This window comes from Lissotriton vulgaris, chromosome 5 (assembly GCF_964263255.1).
Source record: "Lissotriton vulgaris chromosome 5, aLisVul1.2, whole genome shotgun sequence".
NCBI lineage: Eukaryota > Metazoa > Chordata > Amphibia > Caudata > Salamandridae > Lissotriton > Lissotriton vulgaris.
The window spans coordinates 2,030,892,944-2,030,920,526 of record NC_141693.1 but is presented as its reverse complement, the minus strand read 5'-3'; the positions used below and the strand labels follow the sequence as shown (position 1 = coordinate 2,030,920,526).

The following is a 27,583-nucleotide window of genomic DNA, read 5'->3' as shown; positions in this document are numbered from 1 at the left end:
TCCAACTAAACCTACAGTTAAGGGAGAACAGGTCCAACTAACCCTACAATCACAGAGGAACAGGTCCAACTAACCCTACAGTTACAGAGGGACAGGTCCAACTAACACTACAGTCATAGAGGGACAGGTCCAACTAACCCTACAGTTACAGAGGGACAGGTCCAACTAACCCTACAGTTACAGAGGAACAGGTCCAACTAACACTACAGTTAAAGGAGAACAGGTCCAACTAACCCTACAATCACAGAGGAACAGGTCCAACTAACACTACAGTTAAAGGAGAACAGGTCCAACTAACCCTACAATCACAGAGGAACAGGTCCAACTAACCCTACAGTTACAGAGGGACAGGTCCAACTAACACTACAGTGACAGAAGAACGGGTCCAACTAACCCTACAATCACAGAGGAACAGGTCCAACTAACCCTACAGTTACAGAGGGACAGGTCCAACTAACACTACAGTGACAGAAGAACAGGTCCAACTAACCCAACAATCACAGAGGAACAGGTCCAACTAACACTACAGTCAAAGGTGAACAGGTCCAACTAACCCTACAATCACAGAGCAACATGTCCAACTAACCCTACAATCACAGAGCAACAGGTCCAACTAACACTACAGTCAAAGGAGAACAGGTCCAACTAACCCTACAATCACAGAGCAACAGGTCCAACTAACACTACAGTCATAGAGGTACAAGTCCAACTAACCCAACAGAATAGAGGTTTCGGTCCAACTAACCCTACACTCACAGAAGTACAGGTCCAACTAACCCTACAGTTCAGAGGTTCGGGTCCAACTAACCCTTCACTCACAGAAGTACAGGTCCAACTAACCCTACAGTCACAGAGGTACAAGCCCAACAAACCCTACAATCACAGAGGTACAGACCCAACTAACCCCACAGGTGAGGTGCGTGGAGTACACACATTGTCTCGATCCATTCCAAGTGAAACAATCCAATGGGACAGAATATCTCTGAGCCCCCATCCACCCAGGTGAGGTGCGTGGAGTACACACATTGTCTCAGACCTTTCCAGCTCACCCAGTCTAATGGGGTAGAATAACTCTGAGCACTCCAACCCCCAGATGAGGTGTAGCTCCCTCCCGCATTAGGCCTGAGGGGTACAAGATGCTTTCATCCCTTTCTAACAGACAACACAAGGGCGCAGAACAGCACTGAGGCCACAGATGGTGTCCAGGATATAAAGAGTGTCCCCACACGTTCGTACCTAGAGCTATGGAGTGCGGGGTTACTTACTGTTCGTTGGCTCTGGACTGCACGATGTGAGGGAAGGAGTAGACATTTGACTGGTCCTTCCTATCCTCAATCTGCCAGAACACCTGGCTGGAGCCGAAGACCCGCCTCTGAGACTTTTCTCGGGCCTCTTTTAGTTTTTCCTCAGTCACAGCTGTTGCGAACAGGCCCGAGGCCTCAGTCTCTGGTTCCAGCTGCAATGGAAGAGTAGATACTGAACCAGCAAGAAGAGAACGACGTTACAAGTGAATGACAAAGGAGAGTTAGGTCCTGATTCAGATCTTGACGGACAGGTTACACTGTTACCGTAGTGACGGATATCCCGTCCTCTGAAATATAAATGCTATGTCATCCTAGGGCCTGATTTAGATCTCGGCGGACAGGTTACTCCATCGCAACGGTGACGGATATCCCGTCCTCTGAAATATAAATGCTATTGTATCCTAGGGCCTGATTTAGATCTCAGCGAACGGGTTACCTCGTCACAACGGTGACGGATATCCCGTCCTCTGAAATATAAATGCTATTGTATCCTAGGGCCTGATTTAGATCTCGGTGGACAGGTTACTCCCTCACAACGGTGACGGATATCCCGTCCGTCGAAATATAAATGCTATTGTATCCTAGGGCCTGATTTAGATCTCAGCGGACGGGTTACTCCATCGCAACGGTGACGGATATCCCGTCCTCTGAAATATAAATGCTATTGTATCCTAGGGCCTGATTTTGATCTCGGCGGACGGGTTACCCCGTCACAACGGTGACGGATATCCCGTCCTCTGAAATATAAATGCTATGTCATCCTAGGGCCTGATTTAGATCTTGGCGGACGGGTTACTCCCTCACAACGGTGACGGATATCCCGTCCGTCTAAATATAAATGCTATTGTATCCTTGGGCCTGATTTACATCTCGGCGGACGGGTTACACCATCACTACGGTGACGGATAACCCACCCTATGAAATATAAATGCTATTGTATCCTAGGGCCTGATTTAGATCTCGGTGGACGGGTTACTCCGTCACAACGGTGACAGATATCCCGTCCTCTGAAATATAAATGCTATTGTATCCTAGGGCCTGATTTAGATCTCGGTGGACGGGTTACTCCGTCACAACGGTGACAGATATCCCGTCCTCTGAAATATAAATGCTATTGTATCCTAGGGCCTGATTTAGATCTTTCAGGACGGGTTACTCCATCACAACGGTGACGGATATCCCGTCCGTCGAAATATAAATGCTATTGTATCCTAGGGCCTGATTTAGATCTTGGAGGACGGGTTACCCCATCACAACGGTGACCGATATCCCGTCCTCTGAAATATAAATGCTAGTGTATCCTTAGGGCCTGATTTACATCTCGGCGGACGGATTACTCCATCACAACGGTGACGGATATCCTGTCCTCTGAAATATAAATGCTATGTCATCCTAGGGCCTGATTTAGATCTTGGCGGATGGGTTACCCCGTCACAACGGTGATGGATATTTAAGGCGTCAGACCCCGATAGGGTCCCCGTGTCCCCTCTTTAAAGGTGTCAGGCTTCGACAGGGTTCCCCTGGCTCCTCTTTAGAGGCATCAGGCTCAGTCGGGGTACCAGTGGCCCCTCTTTAAAGGTGTCAGGCCCCGACGTGGTCCCCGTGGCCCCTTTTAATTCATCAGGGCCTGATGGGACCCTATGGCCCCCCTTTAAAGGCGTCAGGCCCCGATGGGGTCCCTATGGACCTTTTCAAGCACAATGTGGCTATTTGGGCCCCTGGTTAGAAGGGTCCTAAATGCTGTGAGTTCTAACTTGATACTTAGGTCATGGCGAACCTCAATTGTTTTCTTGTCTTTAAAAAAGGTAACGGGGGATCCCCGTTACTACAGCCCAATCTCTCTTACAGATTCTGTAGGCAAAGTCGCAGGCCGGGTAATCTTGGAAAGCCTCATGGGTTGGGTGGAGAAGAGGCTCCTCTGTGACCCAGGATGCTTTATTTCACTATGGTGTGTGTGCCTGAATTTTGTCCACTTCTGCATTTTTGCGCACATTGGGTGATGAAGGTAAATCACCAGATTTATTTTTAGTATGGATGTTTTATACATAGGCATGAGACGCTGTCCACCTTCAAATGGTATTTGACTGATGCTGAGATATTTATTCTTACAGGTAGTTCTTGAGTGTGTTTCGAGAATGGGCAAGTATGGCCGTATATCAAATCCCTACCTCCAAAAGTCATTGACAGGGAGGTGGGCTTTGAGTGAACTGAGAGAAGGGGTCTATATCCTGCTGAAGGCGGATGAATAATAGTGGCAATATAAAGGCGGAAACATGTTGATAACAACAGATAGGGAGACAAGGAACTAACCTCCCATATACACCCCAAATTACAATTTTTAACCCTGCCAAGTGGGGCTCAGAATAAAGTAGGGAGGGTACCCTTCTATGTAGTTTTAAGTTCATTCTGAACTTTGGATCGCTTGTAGCGCTGGGGCACTAGCTCCATAAAACATTCTTTGCTCCACCCTGAGCATTAGTCTGGGCCAGAGTGTTGTTGCACGCCCTAAAATGAAGCATGCCACTATCTAGTGGTGAGGGCAGTTTCCCAGGGAGGGTTTCTCTTTGTTTTAGATTTATTTACCTCTTTCCCTTTTCTTTTTGAGTTAGGATCATCTGTGACAGCCAGTATGGTTTTAGAGCGGATTAGGAACTGTTGAGGAGTGTCTAAATCTTCCCCTCTTGGTGAAGAGAATGTAATGTAATGTATTGCTACTTGTTAAGCGCGGCTGTCACCCAAAGGGTATCCTGGCGCTGAGACCACATCATTCCATCAGGTGATACACACTACATTGCTCTCGGAAACAGGTAAGTCTTAAGGTCCCTCTTAAAGGAAGTCAGATCTTGTCTACTCCTCAACGCCAGAGGTAGGGTATTCCATAACGTGGCGGCCGTGAAACTAAAGGCGCGGCCGCCCATCCTCACTCTGTTAATCCTAGGAACCGTCACTAGGAGCGCTGAAAAGGATCTCAAAAGTCTGGCAGCTTGATACCAAGAAAAAAGATTTTGAAGTGGTATCGGTCCCAGTCCGTGCAGAGCCCTAAAGACAAGGCATAAGGCCTTAAAGGCAATCCTCTGCTGGACAGGTAGCCAATGAAGATCAGCCAGTGCTGCAGATGAAAAAGCAGAACGTGGACAGGATAGGGCCAATTTGGCAGCCATGTTTTGAATCCTCTGTACACAGTTATAGAAAGGGGTTCCCTCCACTTGGCCTTTATGGATCTCAGCTCTGCCTTCGATCGTGTTAATCGGGTGGAGCTGTGGTCCGTATTGGACAAAATGGGCGTAGATTACAAGATCCTCTTGTATTTGTATATTGACCTAAATGCCAGGACCCACTTTAATAAAAAGAGGTAGTGTACCGATTCGTTTAATGTGGCCACTGGCAGTAGGCAGGGTTGCGTGCTAGCACCAATTTGATTTCTTTTAGATATAAAAATGATGAAGAATCCAGCCTTGTTGATCTTAATCTTGATGACCCACATAAAAAATCCAAGACCGTTCCCGCACTTCTCTATGGAGATAGAGCTGTGCTGATGGGCAGAACAGGGTGAACTGTGCACCAATTTTAGAAGACCTTCAACGTGGTAAAAATTGGAAAATTAAATGATTTTTTAGGTCTCGCCTGTCGATGCGCATGCGCATCGAGCTTGCGAGACAATGGGGGCTTATCCACTCTTGAACCAACTTGCAAGGAATCGTGGCGATTCCTTGCAGTGCCCGTGACTTTTAAGCTCAATGCGCATGCGCATTGAGCTTAAAAGCGCGTGCACATCAGTTCACTCCCTCCCCTTATCTCTCTTCGCTCCGTCTTCTTTTACCCGCTCCGCCACCTCCCCTGCCCGCCGTGTCGCATTTCTCCTCCCCCCTCCCCTTCTCTCTCTTCCCTCCGTCTTCTTTGTTTATTTTTTTACCCGCTCCGCCCCCTCCCCTGCCCGCCGTGTCGCATTTCTCCTCCCCCCTCCCCTTATCTGCCTTCCCTCCGTCTTTTTTTTTTTTACCCGCTCCGCCCCATCCCCCAGCTCACATCTCCACACAGTGATTCCTCTCAGCGGGAACTCTCTTGCCAGAGCGTTCGGCGGCCTCCCGCCTAGTGTGCGCTCAGCTGTTGGGCCTCAGCGAACGTTCTACCCGCTGTCTTCCTTCTGGGACTGAGTTTTTACCCGTGCAGAGCGGTGTTCTGCACACAGCGGGAGCTCTGTTTTTCAGACTTCCCTCCGTCTTTTTTTTTTTTTACCCGCTCCGCCCCATCCCCCAGCTCACATCTCCACACGGGGATTCCTCTCAGCGGGAACTCTCTTGCCAGAGCGTTCGGCGGCCTCCCGCCTAGTGTGCGCTCAGCTGTTGGGCCTCAGCGAACGTTCTACCCGCTGTCTTCCTTCTGGGACTGAGTTTTTACCCGTGCAGAGCGGTGTTCTGCACACAGCGGGAGCTCTGTTTTTCAGACTTCCCTCCGTCTTTTTTTTTTTTTTACCCGCTCCGCCCCATCCCCCAGCTCACATCTCCACACAGGGATTCCTCTCAGCGGGAACTCTCTTGCCAGAGCGTTCGGCGGCCTCCCGCCTAGTGTGCGCTCAGCTGTTGGGCCTCAGCAAACGTTCTACCCGCTGTCTTCCTTCTGGGACTGAGTTTTTACCCGTGCAGAGCGGTGTTCTGCACACAGCGGGAGCTCTGTTTTTCAGATTTCTTCAAAGGCAGTCACGAGTTCTTAGGCCACATAATCTTATCTATTTCTCCTCGCAGCTGGAGCATATTTCTTCAAGTGGCAGTCACGAGTTCCTGAGCCACAGAATCATTATCGATTTCTTCGACCTGCAGCACGGTCAAGTTACCTTACTCATGTAATTGCCTGCCAGTTCTACATCGCTGACAGGCACAGCTCATTCTAGAGTGGATAGTTCTTACTTGGCTGGCTATTCTGACACTTGTTTTCATTCTTAGAGGCTCTCTTTAGGTCTCGTGACCTATCAATGCGCACCGCTCTTCCGCAGTACTGCAACCTACACCCTCCCTCACCCTCAACCCCTCACTCACCCTCACTCACCCTCAACCCCTCACCCTCACTCACCCTCACTCACCCTCAACCCCACTCACTCTCAACCCCTCACCCTCACTCACTCAGCCTCACCCTCACTCACCCTCACTCACCCTCACCCTCACTCACCCTCAACCCCTCACTCAACCCCTCACCCTCACTCACCCTCAACCCCTCACCCTCAACCCCTCACTCACCCTCACTCTCACTCATCCTCACTCACCCTCAACCCCTCACCCTCACTCACCCTCACTCACCCTCACCCACCCTCAACCCCTCACCCTAACTCACCCTCACTCACCCTCAACCCCTCACCCTCACTCACCCTCAACCCCTCACCCTCAACCCCTCACTCACCCTCAACCCCTCACCCTCACCCACCTTCACTCACACTCACCCTCACTCACCCACCCTCACCCTCACCCTCACTCACCCTCAACCCCTCACCCTCACTCACCCTCACTCACCCTCAACCCCTCACTCACCCTCAACCCCTCACCCTCACTCACCCTCAACCCTCACCCACCTTCACTCACACTCACCCTCACTCACCCTCACCCTCACCCTCACTCACCCTCACCCACCCTCACCCTAACTCACCCTCACTCACCCTCAACCCCTCACCCTCACTCACCCTCACCCTCACTCACCCTCAACCCCTCACCCTCACTCACCCTCAACCCCTCACCCTCACTCACCCTCAACCCCTCACCCTCACCCACCTTCACTCACACTCACCCTCACTCACCCTCACCCTCACTCACCCTCACCCTCACTCACCCTCACCCACCCTCAACCCCTCATCCTCACTCACCCTCAACCCCTCACCCTCACTCACCCTCAACACCTCACCCTCACTCACCCTCAACCCCTCACCCTCAATCCCTCACCCTCACTCACCCTCACTCACCCTCAACCCCTCACCCTCACTCACCCTCAACCCCTCGCCCTCACTCACCCACACTCACCCTCACTCACCCACACTCACCCACACTCACCCTCACTCACCCACACTCACCCACACTCACCCTCACTCACCCACCCTCACTCGCCCTCACTCGCCCTCACTCGCCCTCACTCGCCCTCACTAACCCTCACCCTCACTCACCCTCACCCTCAACCCCTCACCCTCACTCACCCTCAACCCCTCACCCTCACTCACCCTCACCCTCACTCACCCTCACCCTCACTCACCCTCACCCTCACTCACCCTCACCCACCCTCACCCTCACTCACCCTCACTCACTCTCACTCACCCTCACCCTCACTCACCCTCAACCCCTCACCCTCACTCACCCTCACCCTCAACCCCTCACCCTCACTCACCCTCAACCCCTCACCCTCAACCCCTCACTCACCCTCACTCTCACTCACCCTCAGCCTCACCCTCAACCCCTCAGCCTCACCCTCAACCCCTCAGCCTCACCCTCACTCACCCTCACCCTCACTCACCCTCAACCCCTCACCCTCACTCACCCTCAACCCCTCACCCTCACCCTCACTCACCCTCACCCTCAACCCCTCACCCTCAACCCCTCACCCTCAACCCCTCACCCTCGACCCCTCCCCCTCAACCCCTCACCCTCACTCACCCTCACTCACCCTCACTCACCCTCACTCACCCTCAACCCCTCACCCTCACTCACCCTCAACCCCTCACCCCCTCACCCTCACCCTCACTCACCCTCACAACACATATTGTGTTACAATAGGTGTCACATTTGCGAAAGATAAAACTATTGGCATTGTAAATAACAAAGCTATTAATTCGCTATTTTCAAAACAAGCACATAAATAAAAAATGTGTCCTTTACAATACCAATAGCTCAAACTTTCCTAAAGCGAGACCTATTGCATTGCTGTGCTTCTCTCCCCTGCTGCACTCTCCTGCTCTCTAGAGATGTGGCCTAACGACAAGAGCTGCCATCTAAGTCACGTAAATACAAAACATGTTGCATTCCAAATGCTATAGGTGTCACATTCGCGAAAGTTATAACTATTGGCATTGTAAATGACAAAGCCATCAATTTAGCAATTTTAAAAACCAACAAATAAATACAATATGTCATTTACAAGACCAATAACTCCAACTTTTCTAATGCGAGACCTATTGCATTTCCAATGCTTGTTTATATTTAGGTCTTATGTTTGACGAAAAATCAAGCTGCTCATTATCTGGATTCACCTCAGCAACTGTGTCTTTGCACATTGTCCTAAACGACCAAATCCGCTGCGCCACTCTCTGGGTCTGTACAAAAGGGGGTGGTGATGGACGGAGCATCGGAATCAATCAAACACTCACACCCAGTCAAAAGATCTGGGTTTAATCCATCACCGTTCTTTAGCCCACTCTGCCACCCCAGTTCAGACATGGCTATATGTAAACCAGTCTGACCCTGTGCCTCATGGGAACAGTCCAGCCCGAACTGCAAAGCCATGCCTTCCCTGGACCGGAAACAAGCTTCCGAGGACTGGTTTCTGGCATTTCAGCTGTCTTCAGCCCGGCTTGCTTGAATCCAGTGGCTAGGACTTAGGGCTAGGGTTTAGGGGTCAGCGTTAGGGTTCAGAGGTCCGGGTAGGGTTTGGGGCTCCGGGTTAGGGTTTAAGGCTCGGCTCTAGAGCTTAGGGCTAGGGTTTAGGGCTCTCCGGGGCTGGGCGAAGGCAAGAGCTTTTACAATATTCATTGCTCATCACCAATTTTTGCATTAAAAAGGCACAGCTCGGCCTGTATCGAGCCATTCTGTGAGCAAGATAAGTCTGTGACCTGTTTCTGTTTAGCACTGACTGGAGATCTGTCCCCTCACAATAGGTCCGTGCTCTGCGTATTTTGCACATTGTTTCTAAATTTATATTCAAAGATCTGTTTGGTTTACGTGCACTGATCGCTCTTTGATCTACTTTTTAAAATATGATTCAGCTGAATCCTCTCTGCCTGTTTTCAGCCCCGTTTGTTCCTCTCACATGGTTTTAACTTTGTAGGTTGCATATTTTCACCTGCTTTGTTTGTTTGTAAAGGTTTTAATTAACTGTACGATAAAATTGACTATAACTACTTTATGGTTATGGACTGTAACCGAAGAAAGTTTAATGAACAAGTAAATAGCCATATTCTATAATGACACCATTCACAGATTCCTTCTCCCGGGAGAAAAGATTCTGTCACTATGAGTCACTATAGTAGCCAGGTTTGGAAAGCTGATACAGTAAACCAAACGTGCCCGCCCTGAAAAGATCAGAATAAACAGGTAACTCACTGTAGTGGACCAGGTATCCCCTCTCTTCTCACTGGTCCAAGGCACCTGTGTCGTCTCACTGGACCCGGGCCCCTCACGCCTCTCACTGGACAAGGGTTCCTCCATCTTCTCACCGGTCCAGGGCACCTGTGTCGTCTCACTGGGCCCGGGTTCCTCATGCCTCTCACTGGACAAGGGTTCCTCCATCTTCTCACTGGTCCAGGGCACCTGTGTCGTCTCACTGGACCCGGGATCCTCATGCCTCTCACTGGACAAGGGTTCCTCCATCTTCTCACTGGTCCAGGGCGCCTGTGTCGTCTCACTGGACCCGGGTACCTCACTCCTCTCACTGGACCCGGGTTCCTCAGTTTTCTCACTGGACCCGGGTTCGTCATGTATCTCACTGGACCCGGGTTCCTCATGCCTCTCACTGGACCCGGGTTCCTCCATCTTCTCACTGGTCCAGGGCACCTGTGTCGTCTCACTGGACCCGGGTTCCTCAGTTTTCTCACTGGACCCGGGCTCGTCATGTCTCTCACTGGACCCGGGTTCCTCCATCTTCTCGCTGGACTCCAGCGACTCACTCATATCCCTGGACAATGGCTCCTCCATCTTGTCCCTGGTATGTGACTTTGTGGTCTTGTCCATGGTCCGCGGCTTCACGCTCTTCTCCCTGCTCCGTACCTTAACACTTTTCTCCCTGGTCTTTGGCTCCATGCCCTTATCATCCAGTTGTTCGTTTTTGTTCTCACTGGTCCGCAGCTTCACGCTCTTCACACTCATTGGTGGCTTTGCACTCTCCTCCCTGATAAGTGGATCCTTACTCTTCTTACTAGTCTGTGGCTCTGTGCTCGTCTCATTGGCCGTCTGATTCACGCTCTCCTCACTGGTCTGTAGCTCTGCATTCTCCTCACTGATCCATTGATCCTTGCTCAGCTCACTTGTCTGTGGCTCCGCCGTTGTCTCGCTGGTTTGTGGCTCTGGGTTCTTCTCACTGGTCTTTCGCTCCGTGGTTGTCTCGCTGGTTTGTGGCTCTGGGTTCTTCTCACTGGTCTTTCGCTCTGCGGTTGTCTTGCTGGTTTGTGGCTCTGGGTTCTTCTCACTGGTCTGTCGCTCCACAGTTGCCTCGCTGGTTTGCGGCTCTGGGTTCTTCTCACTGGTCTTTTGCTCCGTGGTTGTCTCGCTGGTTTGTGGCTCTGGGTTCTTCTCACTGGTCTTTCGCTCTGTGGTTGTCTTGCTGGTTTGCGGCTCTGGGTTCTTCTCACTGGTCTGCGGTTCCACAGTTGTCTCGCTGGTTTGCGGCTCTGGGTTCTTCTCACTGATCTGTGGCTCTGCGGTTGTCTTGCTGGTCTGTGGCTCTGTGGTTGTCTCACTGGTTTGTGCTTTCAGGCTCTTCTCCCTGGTCTGTGGCTCTGTGGGTGTCTCACTGGTCTGCTGCTCTAGGTTCTTCTCACTAGTCTGCAACTCTGAGCCAGTTTCACTGGTCTTCAGCTCTATGCTCTTGTTGCTGGTCTGCAGTTCTGCATTTTCGGCACTGTTCCAAGACTCCACACTCATCCCACTGGACCGCACATTATCACTCTTCTCACTAGACAACAGCTCTACACTTGGTGGAATGGTCCGCAGTTCAGGGCTTGCGGCACTGGACTGCTGCTCATCATTCGCCATAATGTTCAAAGGCCCAGGACTCCCCACACTGGACACCGGCTCGATGTGGTGCTCTTCCTCGTCTGACATTCTTGGCTTTCATTTGGAGATGATCAATCTGACAAAGAGAGAGGAGGAGAGCAGTTAGTGAGGAGTTAAGGAAGTAGCAATGAAGACTCTCAAAGGATAAGGAATGCCCACACGTACCCACAACTCTACTGAAAAGGCACTTGAGGGCATTACCCTGAAAGTAAACTCACTCAGCTCCTCAATTTATCCCCAAATCCATCATCATCCACAAATTCCAGACATCATAATTCAAAAGACACCTTTCATTCACAGATCTAGGTACCAAAGAGTAAACACATGATCAGTTTGCTATAATATTCTGTGACACATCTCTACATGAAAAACTTTTCCGGAAGGTTCAAACCTAAAATGTACTCTGCCAATGTCAAACTATGTTGCTGTTTCTGTTATTCGACAAGAAGGGGCCTAGCAAACAATGGTCATGACTTACACCTTTAAAAGCCCTACTGCATTCTGTGGCCCGACTCCCAGCCGGCAAAAACTTCCACTTCTACTCTCTCCTGACTAGAATGGCTCCTCAGAAGGCCACAAGCACTTTCATGATCTCTTGCACCACATACAAGACCATTCACTTAAACGCTCCCTGACGTCTCGCCTCAACACTTTCTCTGGCTGATGGAACTAAAAATCTAAGAGCTAAGGCTCCTGAACACCTTAATTTAGAAAAGGTAAAGAAATTGTCTACACGGAATGGCGCTAAAATCTGGAACGTACTCCCCACCAGCCTAAGGAAAGTTCACTCTTTTACTGAATTTGAACAAGGCCTAAAATAACTCCTTAAAAATGAAGATTATCCTGACACAGGACTTGATTAGAATCAGCCATGCAATGCATATTTAAATATACCTCAGTTTGGGTCTCGCTTGGCGTTGCAGAGAAAAGCGCTGCTCGTTAGGCGAGAGATTTTGTGGATGAGGGGTTTTCAGAAAGGGACTCGAAGCCCCGCCTCTCATTTCCATTGGCTAGCACGGTGGCCTGCCATTGGAAATGAGGGTTTTTTGTAGACGCCCTTTCGCCTCCGATCCAGACTGGGTTGCCTGCTTTGCTGCTGTCGCAAAGCACTTTCTTATCTTTATGGGCCATGTGCTTCTAATTAGAAACACATGGCCCCATAAAGACAAGATATCGATGCTTGATCTTACTGCAGGTATGACGTGCTTTGCTTACGTTTAGCGCGCCATGCCCGCTTTAACTTTTGAAGTAGCCGGGACAATGGCTGCTGCTTATTTGCAATGCTATATGTGTCGTATTTAACCCCTTCCATGCTCATGACGAGCTCAGCTCGTCATGAGGAAGCCTGGAGCTGTGCTCATGACGAGCTGAGCTCGTCATGACACCAGCAAAATGGCAATTCCCAGCACAGGAGGGGAATTGCCTCTGCAGCCATAGTGTTAAATGCGAGACCTAGGATATTGCTTTCTGCATGCCTGTTGTGGGTTACTAGGGCGGGCTTGTGTTGTGTGATATATGCTCCGGTGCGGAATAAACCGCGTTTTAGCCGAGGACATGATGACTGCAGCACAAGATGGCAGTTTGTGTGTGTGTCTGTCCAACGGCCTGCAGCTTCCCCATAGCTCTTAGTCAAGTCATCCTGACCCAAAACGAGTTATCGCACTTACGTACAAAACACCCGAGCAGACAGACTTCGTGACTGACACTACAGCAGTATGTGATCCCGCAACTGGATGGACTCGATGCCACCTGAGGCAGACTCGTGCACAACCTGCTGCTGGCAATAAGGGGAGACCTGCTCACAAGGATAACGGTGGTAGTAATGGATCCCACATCCGGACTGACTCTACCCTCCCTACCTGGCACCGGCGGCTGTGAACCACGGACCACAGGAGTGGTCGTCCTCAGCACGTCAGTCTATGTGACTGTAACTTGCAGCGTGGTATCCGGTGTACTTTGTTACATTGTAGCAGCTACTAGCAGCTATTAGAGCTGCGAGCAGACGAGCCAGCCTCCTAGCTGCCTGCCTGGAGCATTGCAGTATTCTCGGTATGGTGCATTATAGCAGCTCAGGCTTCACAGCTGAGGAGTATAATGTGTGCTATTACATTTCAGTGCGGTGAGGCGGACCACCACACTGAAATGCCTTATCCTAATGCCTGATGCGTGGTACTTGGCAGGGCTGCGTCACTCAGTTCCTTGGCGCTTCTGCTATTGACTGAGTTAGTCGCCCCACTTGTGGAACTAGTTTAACCATCCATTTAATAAATGGACCCCCTCATCCTGCGCCAGCGTTGACTTTTATCAATTGCGGTCACCGTTGTTAGGTTGTGCTTAGGACAACCCTTCAGTCCACCACTGATGAGTAAAGCCTCAGGTTATGTGAAGGCATGGAAACTAAGACAGCCTGGACCGTCCGCTGCGGCCTGAGGGTTCAGACTCCTGGACCATAAGGAGAGCCAACACTTTCATGCCCGGCACTGCTGGGAACAGTGTCGTGTATGTTTGTGTTTGTGGGTGTGTGTATCAGCATGTATGAGGAGTGAACGTATGACTGTGTATGTGTATGGGACGTTTTTTATAACAAGTGGATTTGTGGCTGCTTCTGTGTGTGATTGTGTGCGTCTGTGTTTCTAGCAGTATGTGTGAGAGTTACTATGTGGCTGTGTGTAGAGGGCAGCTGCCTAACGAATGGACGTGTGAGCGTGTGTGTGTGGGATTGATGGTTTCATGACAGAAGGGCGTGTGATTGCATTTGTTTTATGTATGTGTATGTGTGAGCGTTAACATGTGTGTGTATGTTAGCACTTTCATTTCCAAGGCTGAAGATCTGGATCCTTCTTTGGTACAAGACATGAATGAATCCTATAAACAGATAAAGAGGGTACAACTAAGCTGTTGTAAAAGTTCACCTGCAAAATATCCCTCAGGGCATCCTTCTTCTACTCTGTTAAGGAATTAATATGTCCAAAAGGAACAATAGCGCCATAATGTTGCCTATGGGGGGTCAGGGGGGAGTCAACAGACTAGGTTTATGTTTAGCAGAAAATTGAGAGCAAGCGTGATACTGCCACAGCATGAAAAAGAAATTAGAAGGTGTCCTCCACCTCATCATTGGGTGAACTGTTGGATTTGTATATAAACCGTATTTCTATAGCGTGAGCCTTGACAAAAGCACTCGATGGTGCACAGTTAATGCACTGTGTTCCTTAAAGATGTGACTGAAATCTTTCCTAAACTGAAACCGTGTTCGGGTGGTCCTGATAAATATAGGGATGTTGTTCCAGATCCTGGGTGGATAGATGGAAAGTCCTGTTGGCTTGTTTTTTCTTTTTCACACTTCTCAGTCTGCCTTCTGATGGTGCCTGGGACCGGGTGGGCTGGCGACCACCAGCGATGGTGATCTTATCTTGTAAGATAAGGAGGGGGCTGGCAGTGGCTATTCTGGGAATGATGCAGCTGGTTTTGAAGATGGCACAAGCGGCAAGGGCAGCCAATGGAGTTCCATCGGGGAAGGGAGAGGGTTACGATGATATTTCTTCAGGCCCTGGACAAGAATCTGCTGTGGCCGGTAGGATGCACTTAAGGGAAGCCAGTGTGGAGTCTGGGAGGCCATGGAGGTGTCACCGGCACTGAGATGGAAGAGGATGAGAGCTGGGGCAGCAGTTCTGAAGTTACTCAATGAAAGAAATAGCTTCACTTTCCCTGCTTTGTGTTTTGTAGGCAGGGTGTTCCTTAGGGGTGAGGGTGGTTTCCAGGGTGAATCCAAGTGACCTGGTGTTTGGTGAAAGTTGGGGTTTGTGCCATTGAGGCAGATTTGTACTGTATCTTGTTTATGGTTCTTGGATTCTAGCTAGTTTGGGTTGAGCTTCAGGTAGGAGCCAGACCTCCAGGTCTGGGTGATGTGCCGGCCGTCTTTGCGTGTTTGATGCACCGAAGCAGAGAGACTTTCAAGGAGGGTTCTGCATCATTTGGACTAAACCGGCAATCCTGATCCAACAGGAGCAGCGCTGGCCTCCTTGCTTTCCTGATACCATTCAAGGAATAGCATCCTTGTCCTCAGCCGACCCGGAGAAAAGGGAGCGGACGAAGAGAGACACTATTACAGCGTATTACAAGTGCCAACAGGTATAATGTAGTGCCACATTTGTGATAGATTATCCTGTCTTGTGTATTACAGGTGCCAATGCCTATAATGTAGGTGTGCTGCGGTGGGCGAGGCATCTGCTACATTTGTGATGGATTATCCTGTCTTGTGTATTACAGGTCCCAGTGGCTATTGTGAGAAGTTGGCCTGGTATGTGATGCTCACTAGTTCTAGTGATCACCTTGTACCATGCCAAGCAACCCTTATGATGATCGGTTGTAAGTCAACCTTATAGACCAGTTATCCTAGTGGTAACGTGGACAAAGCAGTCTTAAGCTAAACTCTGAAAGGCATGTGAAGCAAGCTGTTTTACCATATACAACCCCCTTGAATACCAAATGAAAGGACACCACACAGATATATATTGAAAATATACATATATTTATTAACTACAAATATCCCCTATACTCTTTATGAGCACAGAAGCACAAGCATTAAAACAAAACACAGTTGAAATACACAAAAGTAGCACAATATGGATGATCCCTAGGGGCCACCTAAACCATATACTAAGAAAGTGGTATAAGAGATACCAATCGAAAAGGAAACAGGCCTAGGGCCTTGGGAATCGCTGGAGCTGATTGGGACTAGCAGTGACTAAGTCGGTAAAGGCCCGCGGGACTCGGGTGCAGTGTTTAAAGTGCACGCACTCACCAATGCAATGTCTATGGTGCGTAAAAGTTATAAAGTTAGTTAGTTAGGAACCTTCAGAGTGACCTAGAGGAGTGAAACTTAAGACACAGACACTAGAGGTGTGTACCAGTGTGGGAACACTGGCGTTGCTGAGTTACCTCACCCACAGGACGCGGGTGCATAGGGTCGAAGTAGTGTCGGGTTTCGTCACGCTGGTCGATGGTGCTTGGAGCTGAAGATGCTGCAGGCGGCTCGATGTGAAGAGTTCCGGTGGATCCAAGGGTGGATCTGAAGTTGTGAAGACCTGAAAGCAGAGGGGACAATGTTCAAAGTCACTAGCCAGTGACTACAGTGGAACCAGATTGGAACCAGGCGATGTCGGGTGCAAACAGGCGATGAGGTGTAGCTTCTCTCTGCAGCCACGTGGACACGAAGAGGTCGAGGACGTCCAGGAGTCGATCACGAGCTGTCCCACGCAGGCTTCTCGCTGTTGGCGGTGTCGGCAACTTGATTGGAGCAAATAGGCCTTGGCTAATGCAAGCCACGCAGGAATCGAAAAAGGCTTATCACTCGGACCAGCAAGGTCAGAGCGGGTGCTCCCTTTTACAGGAGCGAGGGCAAGTCTGGAGCAACCAGACCCGCAGTGTAGTTTGAAGGTTTTGTCGCCAAGATGGCCGCTGACCACGTGGCAAGTGGCCGGGACGGCGCGTCGAGGGCCCCACGCAGATCATGGAGATGCTGGGGGGCTGATCTTCGGTGCAAGGGCTGCTCAGTGGTGGGGATTCTCAGTCCCCAAAGCACAACGTTGAGGGTGCCTCGGATGCTGCGCAGTCAGCTTCCCGGGGGTCTTTCAAGAGGTCCGGTCCCACGTCTCTCGGTGCCTCCACGGGTCCCTTCTTTGCAGGGACTGTGGATCGGGCTGTGAGAAGTCTGGGAGTCTGGGTCTTGTCAGGCTCTGGGCTGGGGCTCCAGCGGGAGGCGGCGGCAAAGCAGACGTCAAGTTGCTGGATGATGCCTGTGTTCACAGGGTGGCCACTCCTAGGCCACAAGGGAGATTCTCTTCAGTCTTCTGCGCAACAGAATGTCGAAGTCCAGTCGTCTTCTTAGTTTCAAGTTGATTCAGGATGATCTGAGGTGCTATGGCATTGCTCCCACTCTTATTCCCAATCTGAGGGGTGGATCACCTGCTAGGTCCCTCCTCTGGGTCGGACCGGTTTGGACTGGCTTATGCACGGGGACACCTTGTGTGCCCCGGGCATGTCTCAATCTATTCAGCCCTGAGCAACCCAATACACAAAACCCTGTCTGGGGTGGTGCTCGCACCTCCCAAGGCAGGAAACCCTTTGTCCAAGCCTCCCTCGCTGGAAGGACTCCCAGCAGCAGGAGGTCAGACTTGTGTCTGTGGTGGCAGCATCCATTTTGTGATGCTGAGGCTCTGCTTAACTTTAACCGAGGTTAAGGCTATGTACATGTCGTGTCCCTCTAGAAGGGTGGAATGCTATCCCCGTCGACAGAACTGTCGAGGGGATAGTATTCCAAATCGTATGACACCTTACTCGACATGTTTTGATAAAGCCAAACCAAAGTTAGCATATAACCGCGAGGATTATAATGCACTTAAGAGTATATGGTATGGCAATATCCCGGAACAGCTAAGGGAGTTGTTCCCGACAGCTGCAGACAGGCTCAGCTCATGCTAGAGCACCATCTCACATATTTCCAAGCACTCTGCCTCCAGGATTGATGAGGCCTTCCATAGGAGTGGCTGATAGGAACATATGTGTCCAGTTTAGGTTAGGTATAGATATACTACACCTAAGCAAGAGGTGATTACACCAACTTGCCCCAGCTGAGTGATCAGCCAGTGGTGTCAAATATGGAGGCCAGGCCAGGGGTGGCACAATACATGCTGCAGCCCCTGGTAGGCCTTGGCTACACCTATGCCCTGGGTACCTATGGTACACTGTTACAGAGGTCAGTAAGGTGAACCAGTTCCAATGGTGTATGCACCTAAGGTACATGGAGTCCATTTTAAGGAGAGAGCAATTAGCCTGGGGCCCTGAATAGAAGGATCCCAGGCCAACTATGTCAAAAACCAGCTAAACACCAGGCAAAAAGTTTGGGGGTAACCATAGTCAGATATCCACCTTCCTACAGCTATCGCCACATTTGTGATAGATTATGCTGCCTTGCGTATTACAGGTGCCAACGGCTATAATGTAGGTGTAATGCAGTGAGCGAGGCACCTGCCACATTTCTGATGGATTATCCTGTCTTGTGTATTACAGGTCCCAGTGGCTATCGCCACATTTGTGATAGATTATACTGTCTTGCGTATTACAGGTGCCAACGGCTATAATGTAGGTGTAATGCGGTGGGCGAGGCACCTGCCACGTTTCTGATGGATTATCCTGTCTTGTGTATTACAGGTGCCAACTGCTATAATGTAGGTGTACTGCGGTGGGCGAGGCATCTCCCACGTTTGTGATGGACTATCCTGTCTTGCGTATTACAGGTGCCAATGTCTATAACGTAGGTGTACTGCGGTGGGCGAGGCATCTCCCACGTTTGTGATGGACTATCCTGTCTTGCGTATTACAGGTGCCAATGTCTATAATGTAGGTGTAATGCAGTGGGCGAGGCATCTCCCACGTTTGTGATGGACTATCCTGTCTTGCGTATTACAGGTGCCAACGGCTATAATGTAGTTGTAATACGGTGGGCGAGGCATCTGCCACGTTTGTGATGGATTATCCTGTCTTGCATAATACAGGTCCCAGTGGCTATCGTCACATATGTGATAGATTATGCTGCCTTGCGTATTACAGGTGCCAACTGCTATAATGTAGGTGTAATGCGGTGATCGAGGTACCTGCCACGTTTGTGATGGATTATCCTGTCTTGTGTATTACAGGTGCCAATGGCTATAATGTAGGTGTAATGCGGTGGGCGAGGCATCTGCCACGTTTGTGATGGATTATCCTGTCTTGCATATTACAGGTCCCAGTGGCTATCGTCACATTTGTGATAGATTATGCTGTCTTGCGTATTACAGGTGCCAACGGATATAATGTAGGTGTAATGCGGTGGGCGAGGCATCTGCCACATTTGTGATGGATTATCGTGTCTTGTGTATTACAGGTGCCAACGGCTATAATGTAGGTGTAATGCAGTGAGCGAGGTACCTGCCACGTTTGTGATGGATTATCCTGTCTTGTGTATTACAGGTGCCAAAGCTATAATGTAGGTGTAATGCAGTGAGTGAGGCACCCGCCACGTTTCTGATGGATTATCCTGTCTTGTGTATTACAGGTGCCAACGGCTATAATGTAGGTGTAATGCGGTGAGTGAGGCACCCGCCACGTTTCTGATGGATTATCCTGTCTTGTGTATTACAGGTGCCAACGGCTATAATGTAGGTGTAATGCGGTGAGCGAGGCACCCGCCACGTTTCTGATGGATTATCCTGTCTTGTGTATTACAGGTGCCAACGGCTATAATGTAGGTGTAATGCGGTGAGCGAGGCACCTGCCACGTTTCTGATGGATTATCCTGTCTTGTGTATTACAGGTGCCAACGGCTATAATGTAGGTGTAATGCGGTGAGTGAGGCACCCGCCACGTTTCTGATGGATTATCCTGTCTTGTGTATTACAGGTGCCAACGGCTATAATGTAGGTGTAATGCGGTGAGCGAAGCACCTGCCACGTTTCTGATGGATTATCCTGTCTTGTGTATTACAGGTGCCAACGGCTATAATATTGGTGTAATGCGGTGAGCGAGGCACCTGCCACGTTTGTGATGGATTATCCTGTCTTGTGTATTACAGGTGCCATCGGCTATAATGTAGGTATTATGCGGTGGGGGATGCACCTGCCACGTTTGTGATGGACTATCCTGTCTTGCGTATTACATGTGCCAATGTCTATAATGTATGTGTAATGCAGTGGGCGAGGCATCTGCCAAGTTTGTGATGGATTATGCTGTCTTGCGTATTACAGGTGCCAACAGATATAATGTAGGTGTAATGCGGTGAGCGAGGCACCCGCCACGTTTCTGATGGATTATCCTGTCTTGTATATTACAGGTGCCAACGGCTATAATGTAGGTGTAATGTGGTGAGCGAGGCATCTGCCACGTTTCTGATGGATTATCCTGTCTTGTGTATTACAGGTGCCAACGGCTATAATGTAGGTGTAATGCGGTGGGCGAGGCATCAGCCACATTTGTGATGGATTATCCTGTCTTGCATAATACAGGTCCCAGTGGCTATCGCCTCATATGTGATAGATTATGCTGTATTGCGTACAAGGCAATGATGTATCCCAACAAAAAAAGCACCCTCATAACATACTTTCTGTGTCCTTGGGAACAAAATAGCAATAACAATGGTGTGCACGTTACCGTGCGCTCCTGATGAACATGAAAACCAAGCCTGCCAAAGAAACTGTGCACTTTGAAATGTTCTTAAAAGTTTCCCACAATATACAAATTAAAAAAAGTACACAGGGCGAATACTATGTCAGGACAGGAGCCGAGGATTATGCATATCTTTCTTCACTCTTTATTCATAGCAAGCTCAAATGTAAAAGTAAAAGTAAAAAATACAGCAACTATACTACAACTACCATGAACCACAGGGAGTCCAATCCAGTCACAGTCTGATAGGCTATCTAACACAGAACATGCCGTAGTCCTTCCTCTTTCTCTACTGCTCCACGTCAGTTAAGTTGCCTTTCCATTCCTTCCAGGCGATTGTTAGTGCGATCGTGGGGCATTATGGAGTAGTTTTGCTTATTTTAATAGATTACTGGACTGTGTTTTATATCTCATTAGGGAGCACTCGCATCTCTTCTCAGGCTGCAATTTAGACTCCTTGCGTGGCAGGCAAACCACTGAGCGCGTCTCTCTTTTACCTCAGGGGTGCGCTAGGTGGTGCTCTTTCCCACTACCCAGTGCTTTCTTTGCGGTGCTGAGCCGCTCTGTCAGCGCTCCAGCAGCCGTGTTGAGCTGAGAGAGGTAGAGCGGTCTCCTGCTGTGCGCCTCCTCTCTCCAACCCTCGCCTGACACTGCAGAGGCGGGAAGACTGCAGGGCCTGGCCCAGAATTCATTATTATATGGTGAATCACCACGAGCGCCGCACGAGTGCCACCTTGAAAGTTTTTTTCTACCCGGTCACCACACGAGAGTACCGGCAAGGGGGCTGCTCTTTTATAACTCACTCAGGGCGTTGTAGGAAGGTGGCATCTTACTGTATGGTTACCCCCACTTTTTGCCTGGTGTTTTGCTGGTTTTCGACTTGGTTGGACTGGGATCCTGCTAATCAGCGCCCCAGTCTATCTGCTTTCTCACTAAAATGGATTCCATGTACATTAGGTACATACCAAATTGGTTACTGAGTTACCTTGTGAGCCCCTAGTATATGGTACCTTAGGTACCAAGGGCATAGGTACCCCAGAGCCTACCAGGGGCTGAAGCATGTATTATGCCACCCCTGGTTAGCCTTCCAAACTGACACCACAGGTCTGCACTTGTGGCCTGGGTAAGGTGGTGCAAGCACCCCTTACTTATATATGGTATACCTATATGTACCTTTACATATACACACATATTAACCTATAAGTCACTCCTGTGGCAGGCCTTGACAATCCTGAAGGCAGAGTGCTTGGTTTTGTGTAAGAGGGTGCCCTAGCATGAGCTGGACCCCTCTGCAGCTTTTAAAAATCCCTCCTGATAGCTGTTCTATGATATAGCCATACCATATCCTCTTAAGTGCAATATAATCCTTGCGGTTAATGCTAACTTTGGTTTGGCTTTATCAAAACATGTCATGTAAGGTGTCAAACACTTTGGAATACTACCCCCACCGCCAATTCTGGCGGTGGGGGTAGCATTCCACCCCTCTAGAGGGAGAAGACATGTACACTCTGGTATATCCGGTTAAAGTTTAAACGGGATTCAGCATCACAAAATGGATGCTGCTGCCACAGACAAGAGTCTGACCACCTGCTGCTGGACGAAACTCTGGCAAGGGAGGCCTGGACAATAGGTTTCCTAGCACCTCCCCAGACAGACTTTGGTGTATTGGGGCAGGGTGGGTTGCATTCAGTGAATGCTTTTCAGACACTGCCTGGGGCACACAAGGTGCTCCAGGCATTTCCCAGTTCAAACCGGTTGCTGGGGCACTCTGCCCCAGCTCTGGCGCGAAACTGGACAAAGGAGAAGGGGTGTAACCACCCCCTCCCCAGGTCCTCCGATAGGCGGGACCCCAGGGTTAGTTCAACCCCTAAACTTGGTATAAGTATTGGAACCCAGTCACTAGGATTTTAGATTACCCTGGACGAAACTCTGAAACATTAATCTTGGACCTTTAGGGCGGTGACCCTGAGTTTGCCGGGCCAGAAAATAAACAAGATCAAAAAGGAGCAAAAGATGGTTCTCTGGCGGGACAGGTTTTCTCTGCAACAACTGGCCGGGGTTGTTGGCTATTTATCGTCCTCGATACAAGCCATCTTCCCAGGACCTCAACACTACAGAGCCCTCCAGAAGCTGAAGGCAGCTCACCTTCGGAGGGGCCTTACTTTTTTCGGAGCTGGTGACCTTGTCGTCAGGAACCAGGACAGAGATGCAGTGGTGGATAGAGGACATGGAAGCCTGGAACAGGCGGTTAATCTTCGGCTCCCGTCCGGCCCTAGTGATAGAATTGGGTGCCAGGTATCTGGGTTGGGGAGCCAAATGCAGCTCTATCTCCATGGGAGGCAGGTGGGCAGAGGAGGAATTGACACTCCACATCAATTGCATCTAGCTTCTAGCGGGCTCATTTGCCATTCAATCCCTCATGAGGGACAAAATACCGTGCTGTGTATTGTTGAGGATGGACAACACGACAGCAGTGCAAACTATCAATCAGCTAGGCAGTACCAGTTCACATGCTCTGACGGAACTAGCCAGGGACTTCTGGCATTATTGACTCCAACAGCAAATCTCTGTGGTGGCAGAATATCTCCCAGGAATGATGATATTGTGGCGGACTGGAAGTCCAGGCACCTCAGGGACGCCAGTGACTGGAGACTCTGCTTGGGAGTATTTCAAGCTCTCATGTCACTCTGGGGACCTTGCCAGCTGGACCTCTTTGCCTCCAGATGGAATACCCAACTTTTGCGCTATGTCAGCTGGAGACCGGATCCGGGGGTGGAGGCAGTGGACACCCTCCTACAAGATTGGTATATAGCCTTCCTATTTATTCAGCAAGTGGCAGCTCAAGTCAGGTGTCAAACTTCCTGGCAGAACTCACCAAAGAGGGTTTGGCATACTGCAGGCCACGGGAGCGATCAGCAGAGGACCCATTAAGTGGTCAGGGAAACCGGGGCCGCAAGGGAAACAGACGAAATGAGCCAGGACCTCCTGATATCGTTGTGGCAGCCCAACCCATGAAGCCTATGACAAGAGGTGTCCAGCGTTTGAGGAAATGTTGGCCAAGACCAGAGGAATAAAGTGGTACTCCACCATTGATTTAACGTCAGCATACCACCTGATAGTGTTGCATCCAGAAAGCAGGAAGTTGACATCGTTCATAACACCCTTCGGGTGTTACCAGTTCTGCAGAATGCCATTTGGCCTTGCCTCAGCGGCGGCTGTCTTCCAGAAGCTCCTGCACCGTCTCTTCAAAGACATGGAAGATGTCCAATATTTCCAGGACGATATCCTGGTAATGGGAAGAGACAGGAAGGACCATGACACCAAACTAGCGAGGGTTCTGGGGGTGCTGGAAGAGAAAGGCCTGACTGCAGAGCGGGAGAAGTGTCGCCTGGGCATGGCCTCGGTTACCTATCTGGGACACGAAATAGGCGAGCAAGGCATCATGCCCAAAAGAGACAATGTGAAGGCCATCTGTGATGCACCACCCCCATCCAGTAAAGAAGAGGTCAGATCCTTCCAAGGGATGGCCGAGTACTACAGTAAGTTTATACAACACTTTGCCACCAAGAACCACCACCTGAGGCAACTTACGAGGAACCAGACAACGTTCGTATGGACTGAAGCTCTGCAAGATAAATTTGAGGGAGTAAAGAAGGACGTCAGCCGTGCCATACCCCTGCAGGGGTACGACCCACAAGGGTAATCAGTATTGACGACGGACGCCAGTGACAAGGGACTGGGAGCAGTCCTCATGCAAATCAGAAGCTGCGGAACAACGGAAACATTGAGCTTCGCGTCAAGGACTCTGTCGGACACGGAAAAGAGGTTCAGTGTCCTAGAAAAGGAGATGTTGGCAGTAGTGTGGGCAATGAGCAAATTTCGGCAATTCTTGTGGGGAACAAGGTGCCTACTGAAGACGGATCACAAACCCTTAGTGCGAGTCCTCGCGTCCAGTGGACATGCAAGTGACACGCCCAGGATAGCCAAGATGACACTGAAGTTTCTGGAGTAACGATATGACGTAGACTACATCCCGGGAAGCCAAAACAAGATGGCGGATTACCTGAGCAGAGCTGCGGCCATGGAAGTGGCCACAGAAGGCATCGAAGCAGGTGAGGAAATGGTAGCCCTGACAGAAGATCCGGAAAAGGTTATTAGCAACCAAGAATGGATGGAAGCGTACAGGGAGGACCAAGACATCCAGGAGGTAAAGACGCACATATTGGAAGGATGGCCGGAGAAGAGGCACCTTACGGGAGAACATCAGGAAATTCTATGAAGTATGAGGAGAACTATCTCTGGATGATAAAGGAGTGTTCCTGTGTAGGGGAGACAAGGTGGTACCCCCAGGAAGTCTACGGCCTCGGTTGCTAGCGATGTTACATGAAGGCCACTTAGGCATTGTCAAATCAAAAATGAGGGCAAAACAAGGATATTGGTGGCCCGGTATGGACATTCAAACTGAAAGACATGTGAGGGAGTGCGACCAATGCCAGCGGGCAGACAAGACAATGACTCCTCTGAGGCTGGCCTTAGGGAAATTTGCCAGTCCTAAGAATCCTTGGGAGGAGCTATCCATAGATGTACTCGGACAGATTCTGGATGACCAAGGGACACAGAAATATCTATGTGTCATGGTGGACAGATATTCTAAATGGCCGGAGGTACATGTCCAAGAGGAAATGGATACTGATGTGATACTTGAGTTCCTCACTGCGACATTTCTCAGGGAAGGAATTCCCAAGTCGGTGTTAAGTGACAATGGCCCCCAGTTTACGTCTGAGAAATAGCTCCGGTCCATGGAAAGAAATGGCATCACCTGTAAACACACGTCCATATATCATCCGGCTGGAAATGGACAAGTGGAACGATTTAACAGAGTGCTGATGGGGTCCATTCAGGCAGCCATCATGATGGCGAAGGACTGGGAGAAAGAAATGTTGAACATGATATGGGCCTACCGCATAACCCCAACGGGCACAAGGTACAGCCCCTTCCAGATCCTGAGGGGTAGGGATCCCTTCAGAAAAGACAACGTGGCATGGAAGGAGAAGACAGTAACTAGCAAGTGGTCCCCGGCGGTCGTTCAGAATAACCTTGAAAGAGCCCAAAGGATTTATGCGGAGCATTACAACAGAAGAAGGAATGTAAAGGACACACCCTTAGAGGAAGGTGAATGGGTCAGGGTTAAACTTGCGGCACTACAAAGGAAGTGCGACAGCAAATACAGCCGACCATTCCAGGTGAAAGAGGTATACGACCGGGCTGCATTGCTTAGTGATGGAAACGTGTGGTACCAGGATCGCATGGCCCGATGCAATAAAATCCTGCAATGGCTTCCGGAAGAGCGTGAACAAAGGACGATGGACCCAAGAACACAGGAAATAGGCAGAGAGGAACAGATAAGTGACGGAGATATAGAAGGTGCAGAGATGGATAGGGAACCCAGAGGAGGTGACAGTCCGGGAACAGAGACAGCCTTCCCGGGATGAGAGAGAATCCCTGTGCAGGGAAAGCCTGGGTTCTCAAGTAGGCAGAGACTGGGTCTACATTGAAAAGCACGAGAGAAGTGACTTCCACCCCGGTAAGACGCACCGGGGAGAGGGGGGGGGGGGGGGGCAGATTGATTGTGAGACCGTCGAGGTTTCAGGACTATGATTTGGGTGAAGCGTGAAATACCCCATACTGACTGTTCTCTGTTGTTTGGAAAAAGGGGAGATATGTAGAGTCGGCGTTCTAGCGTTCACGTGACGTCATGACGTGACGTGAACACGTGGCCATCTTGGGGGCGGAGCTACGAGAATATCGGGCGCCGGAGGATAAAAAATTAGCTAGCTATCGCGCCAAGAATTTTCAATTCTATTAAGGACACGGAGGCGAGGATTATGATGCATTATAAATTTCCTTTCTTCTAAAGCTTCGGAGGGGTTAGCTTATCGCTCTGTTAATAACTTCCGTTCCGCAATTTCGGCGGGTCATTCCCAGATCGACGGTAAGCTGGTAGGTATGCATCCTATGGTGTGTAAACTCTTGAAGGGAATTCGTGTCGCGAATCCTCCTAAGCTTAAATATACGTCCTTGTGGGATGTCTCTAAGGTGCTCGATTTTCTGGCAAATTGGCCCCATAATGATCTTCTGTCCAGGAAACAACTTTCAGACAAACTCGCAATGTTACTGTGTCTGTCAGCCTGTCGTCGTTCATCGGGTGTGAAGGCCCTGGATATTACGGGTAGAGTATTCACCCCAGAAGGGGTTTCCTTTAATATAACGTCCAGAACTAAGACCATGTCTAGATGTGTTGATTACTATGCTTTTCCTAGCAATTCTAAACTTTGTGTGGTTCACTGCCTTAAAGCATACGAAGAATGTACAAAACTTGTAAGACCTCAGGGTGTTTCGCAATTATTGATTGCCTTACAGAAGCCTTTCAGGCCTGTTACTGCGGCTACTATAGCCAGGTGGTTGAAATATATTATGCATGAAGCGGGTATTGATACCCAGGTGTTTGGGGCACATTCTGTTCGGGGCGCCATGGCGTCCAAAAGTTTTATGTTAGGTTGTACTATTCAAGACATAATGCATTCAGCTGATTGGTCTTCTGAATCCACTTTCAAGCAGTTTTACTACAAGCCGGTGGGTGATATTTCCTCTGTAGTGTTTCAAGAGCGTTAAACGAGCATAATACGAAGCCTCCGGTCAAGTCAAGTCAAGTCAAGTCAAAGAATTTATATAGCGCGCTACATACCCAGAGGGTCTCAAGGCGCTTGAGATGGGGTGGGGAATTATTTGTCAAATATCCACGTTTTAAGTTGCTTTCTGAATGCTAAGTGGTTCTGGGTAAGGCGAAGGTAAGTGGGAAGTGAATTCCAGGTTTTAGCTGCCAGGTAGGAGAAGGATCTACCTCCCATGGTGGTTTTGTTGATGCGGGGTACAGTGGCAAGGGCCTGGTTGGTTGATCGTAGTTGGCGGGAGGGGGTGTAGAAGGACAGTCGTGTGTTGAGGCATTCTGGTCCGATTTCGTAGAGTGCTTTGTGTGCGTGGGTTAGGATCCGGAAAGTGATCCTCTTATTGACGGGCAGCCAGTGAAGGTTTTTCAGGTGATCAGAGATATGTTCTTTACGCGGG

The 27,583-nt window shown here is 49.8% G+C and overlaps 1 protein-coding gene across 4 annotated transcripts in view; it reads right to left on the bottom strand.

Annotated features, from left to right (window-relative positions):
• TTC16 (tetratricopeptide repeat domain 16) overlaps positions 1–27,583 on the bottom strand; it is a 589,702-nt gene that overhangs the window by 553,967 nt on the left and 8,152 nt on the right. For all 4 annotated transcript variants that reach the window (XM_086924937.1, XM_086924938.1, XM_086924936.1 and 1 more), the window contains exons 2-3: positions 9,593–11,336; positions 1,266–1,456 (exon numbers count right to left, since the gene is read on the bottom strand). In XM_086924937.1, coding sequence (XP_086781063.1) covers positions 1,266–1,456; positions 9,593–11,308 — 1,907 coding nt within the window. In that variant the 5' untranslated portion in view covers positions 11,309–11,336. The remainder of the gene's footprint in view (positions 1–1,265; positions 1,457–9,592; positions 11,337–27,583) is intronic.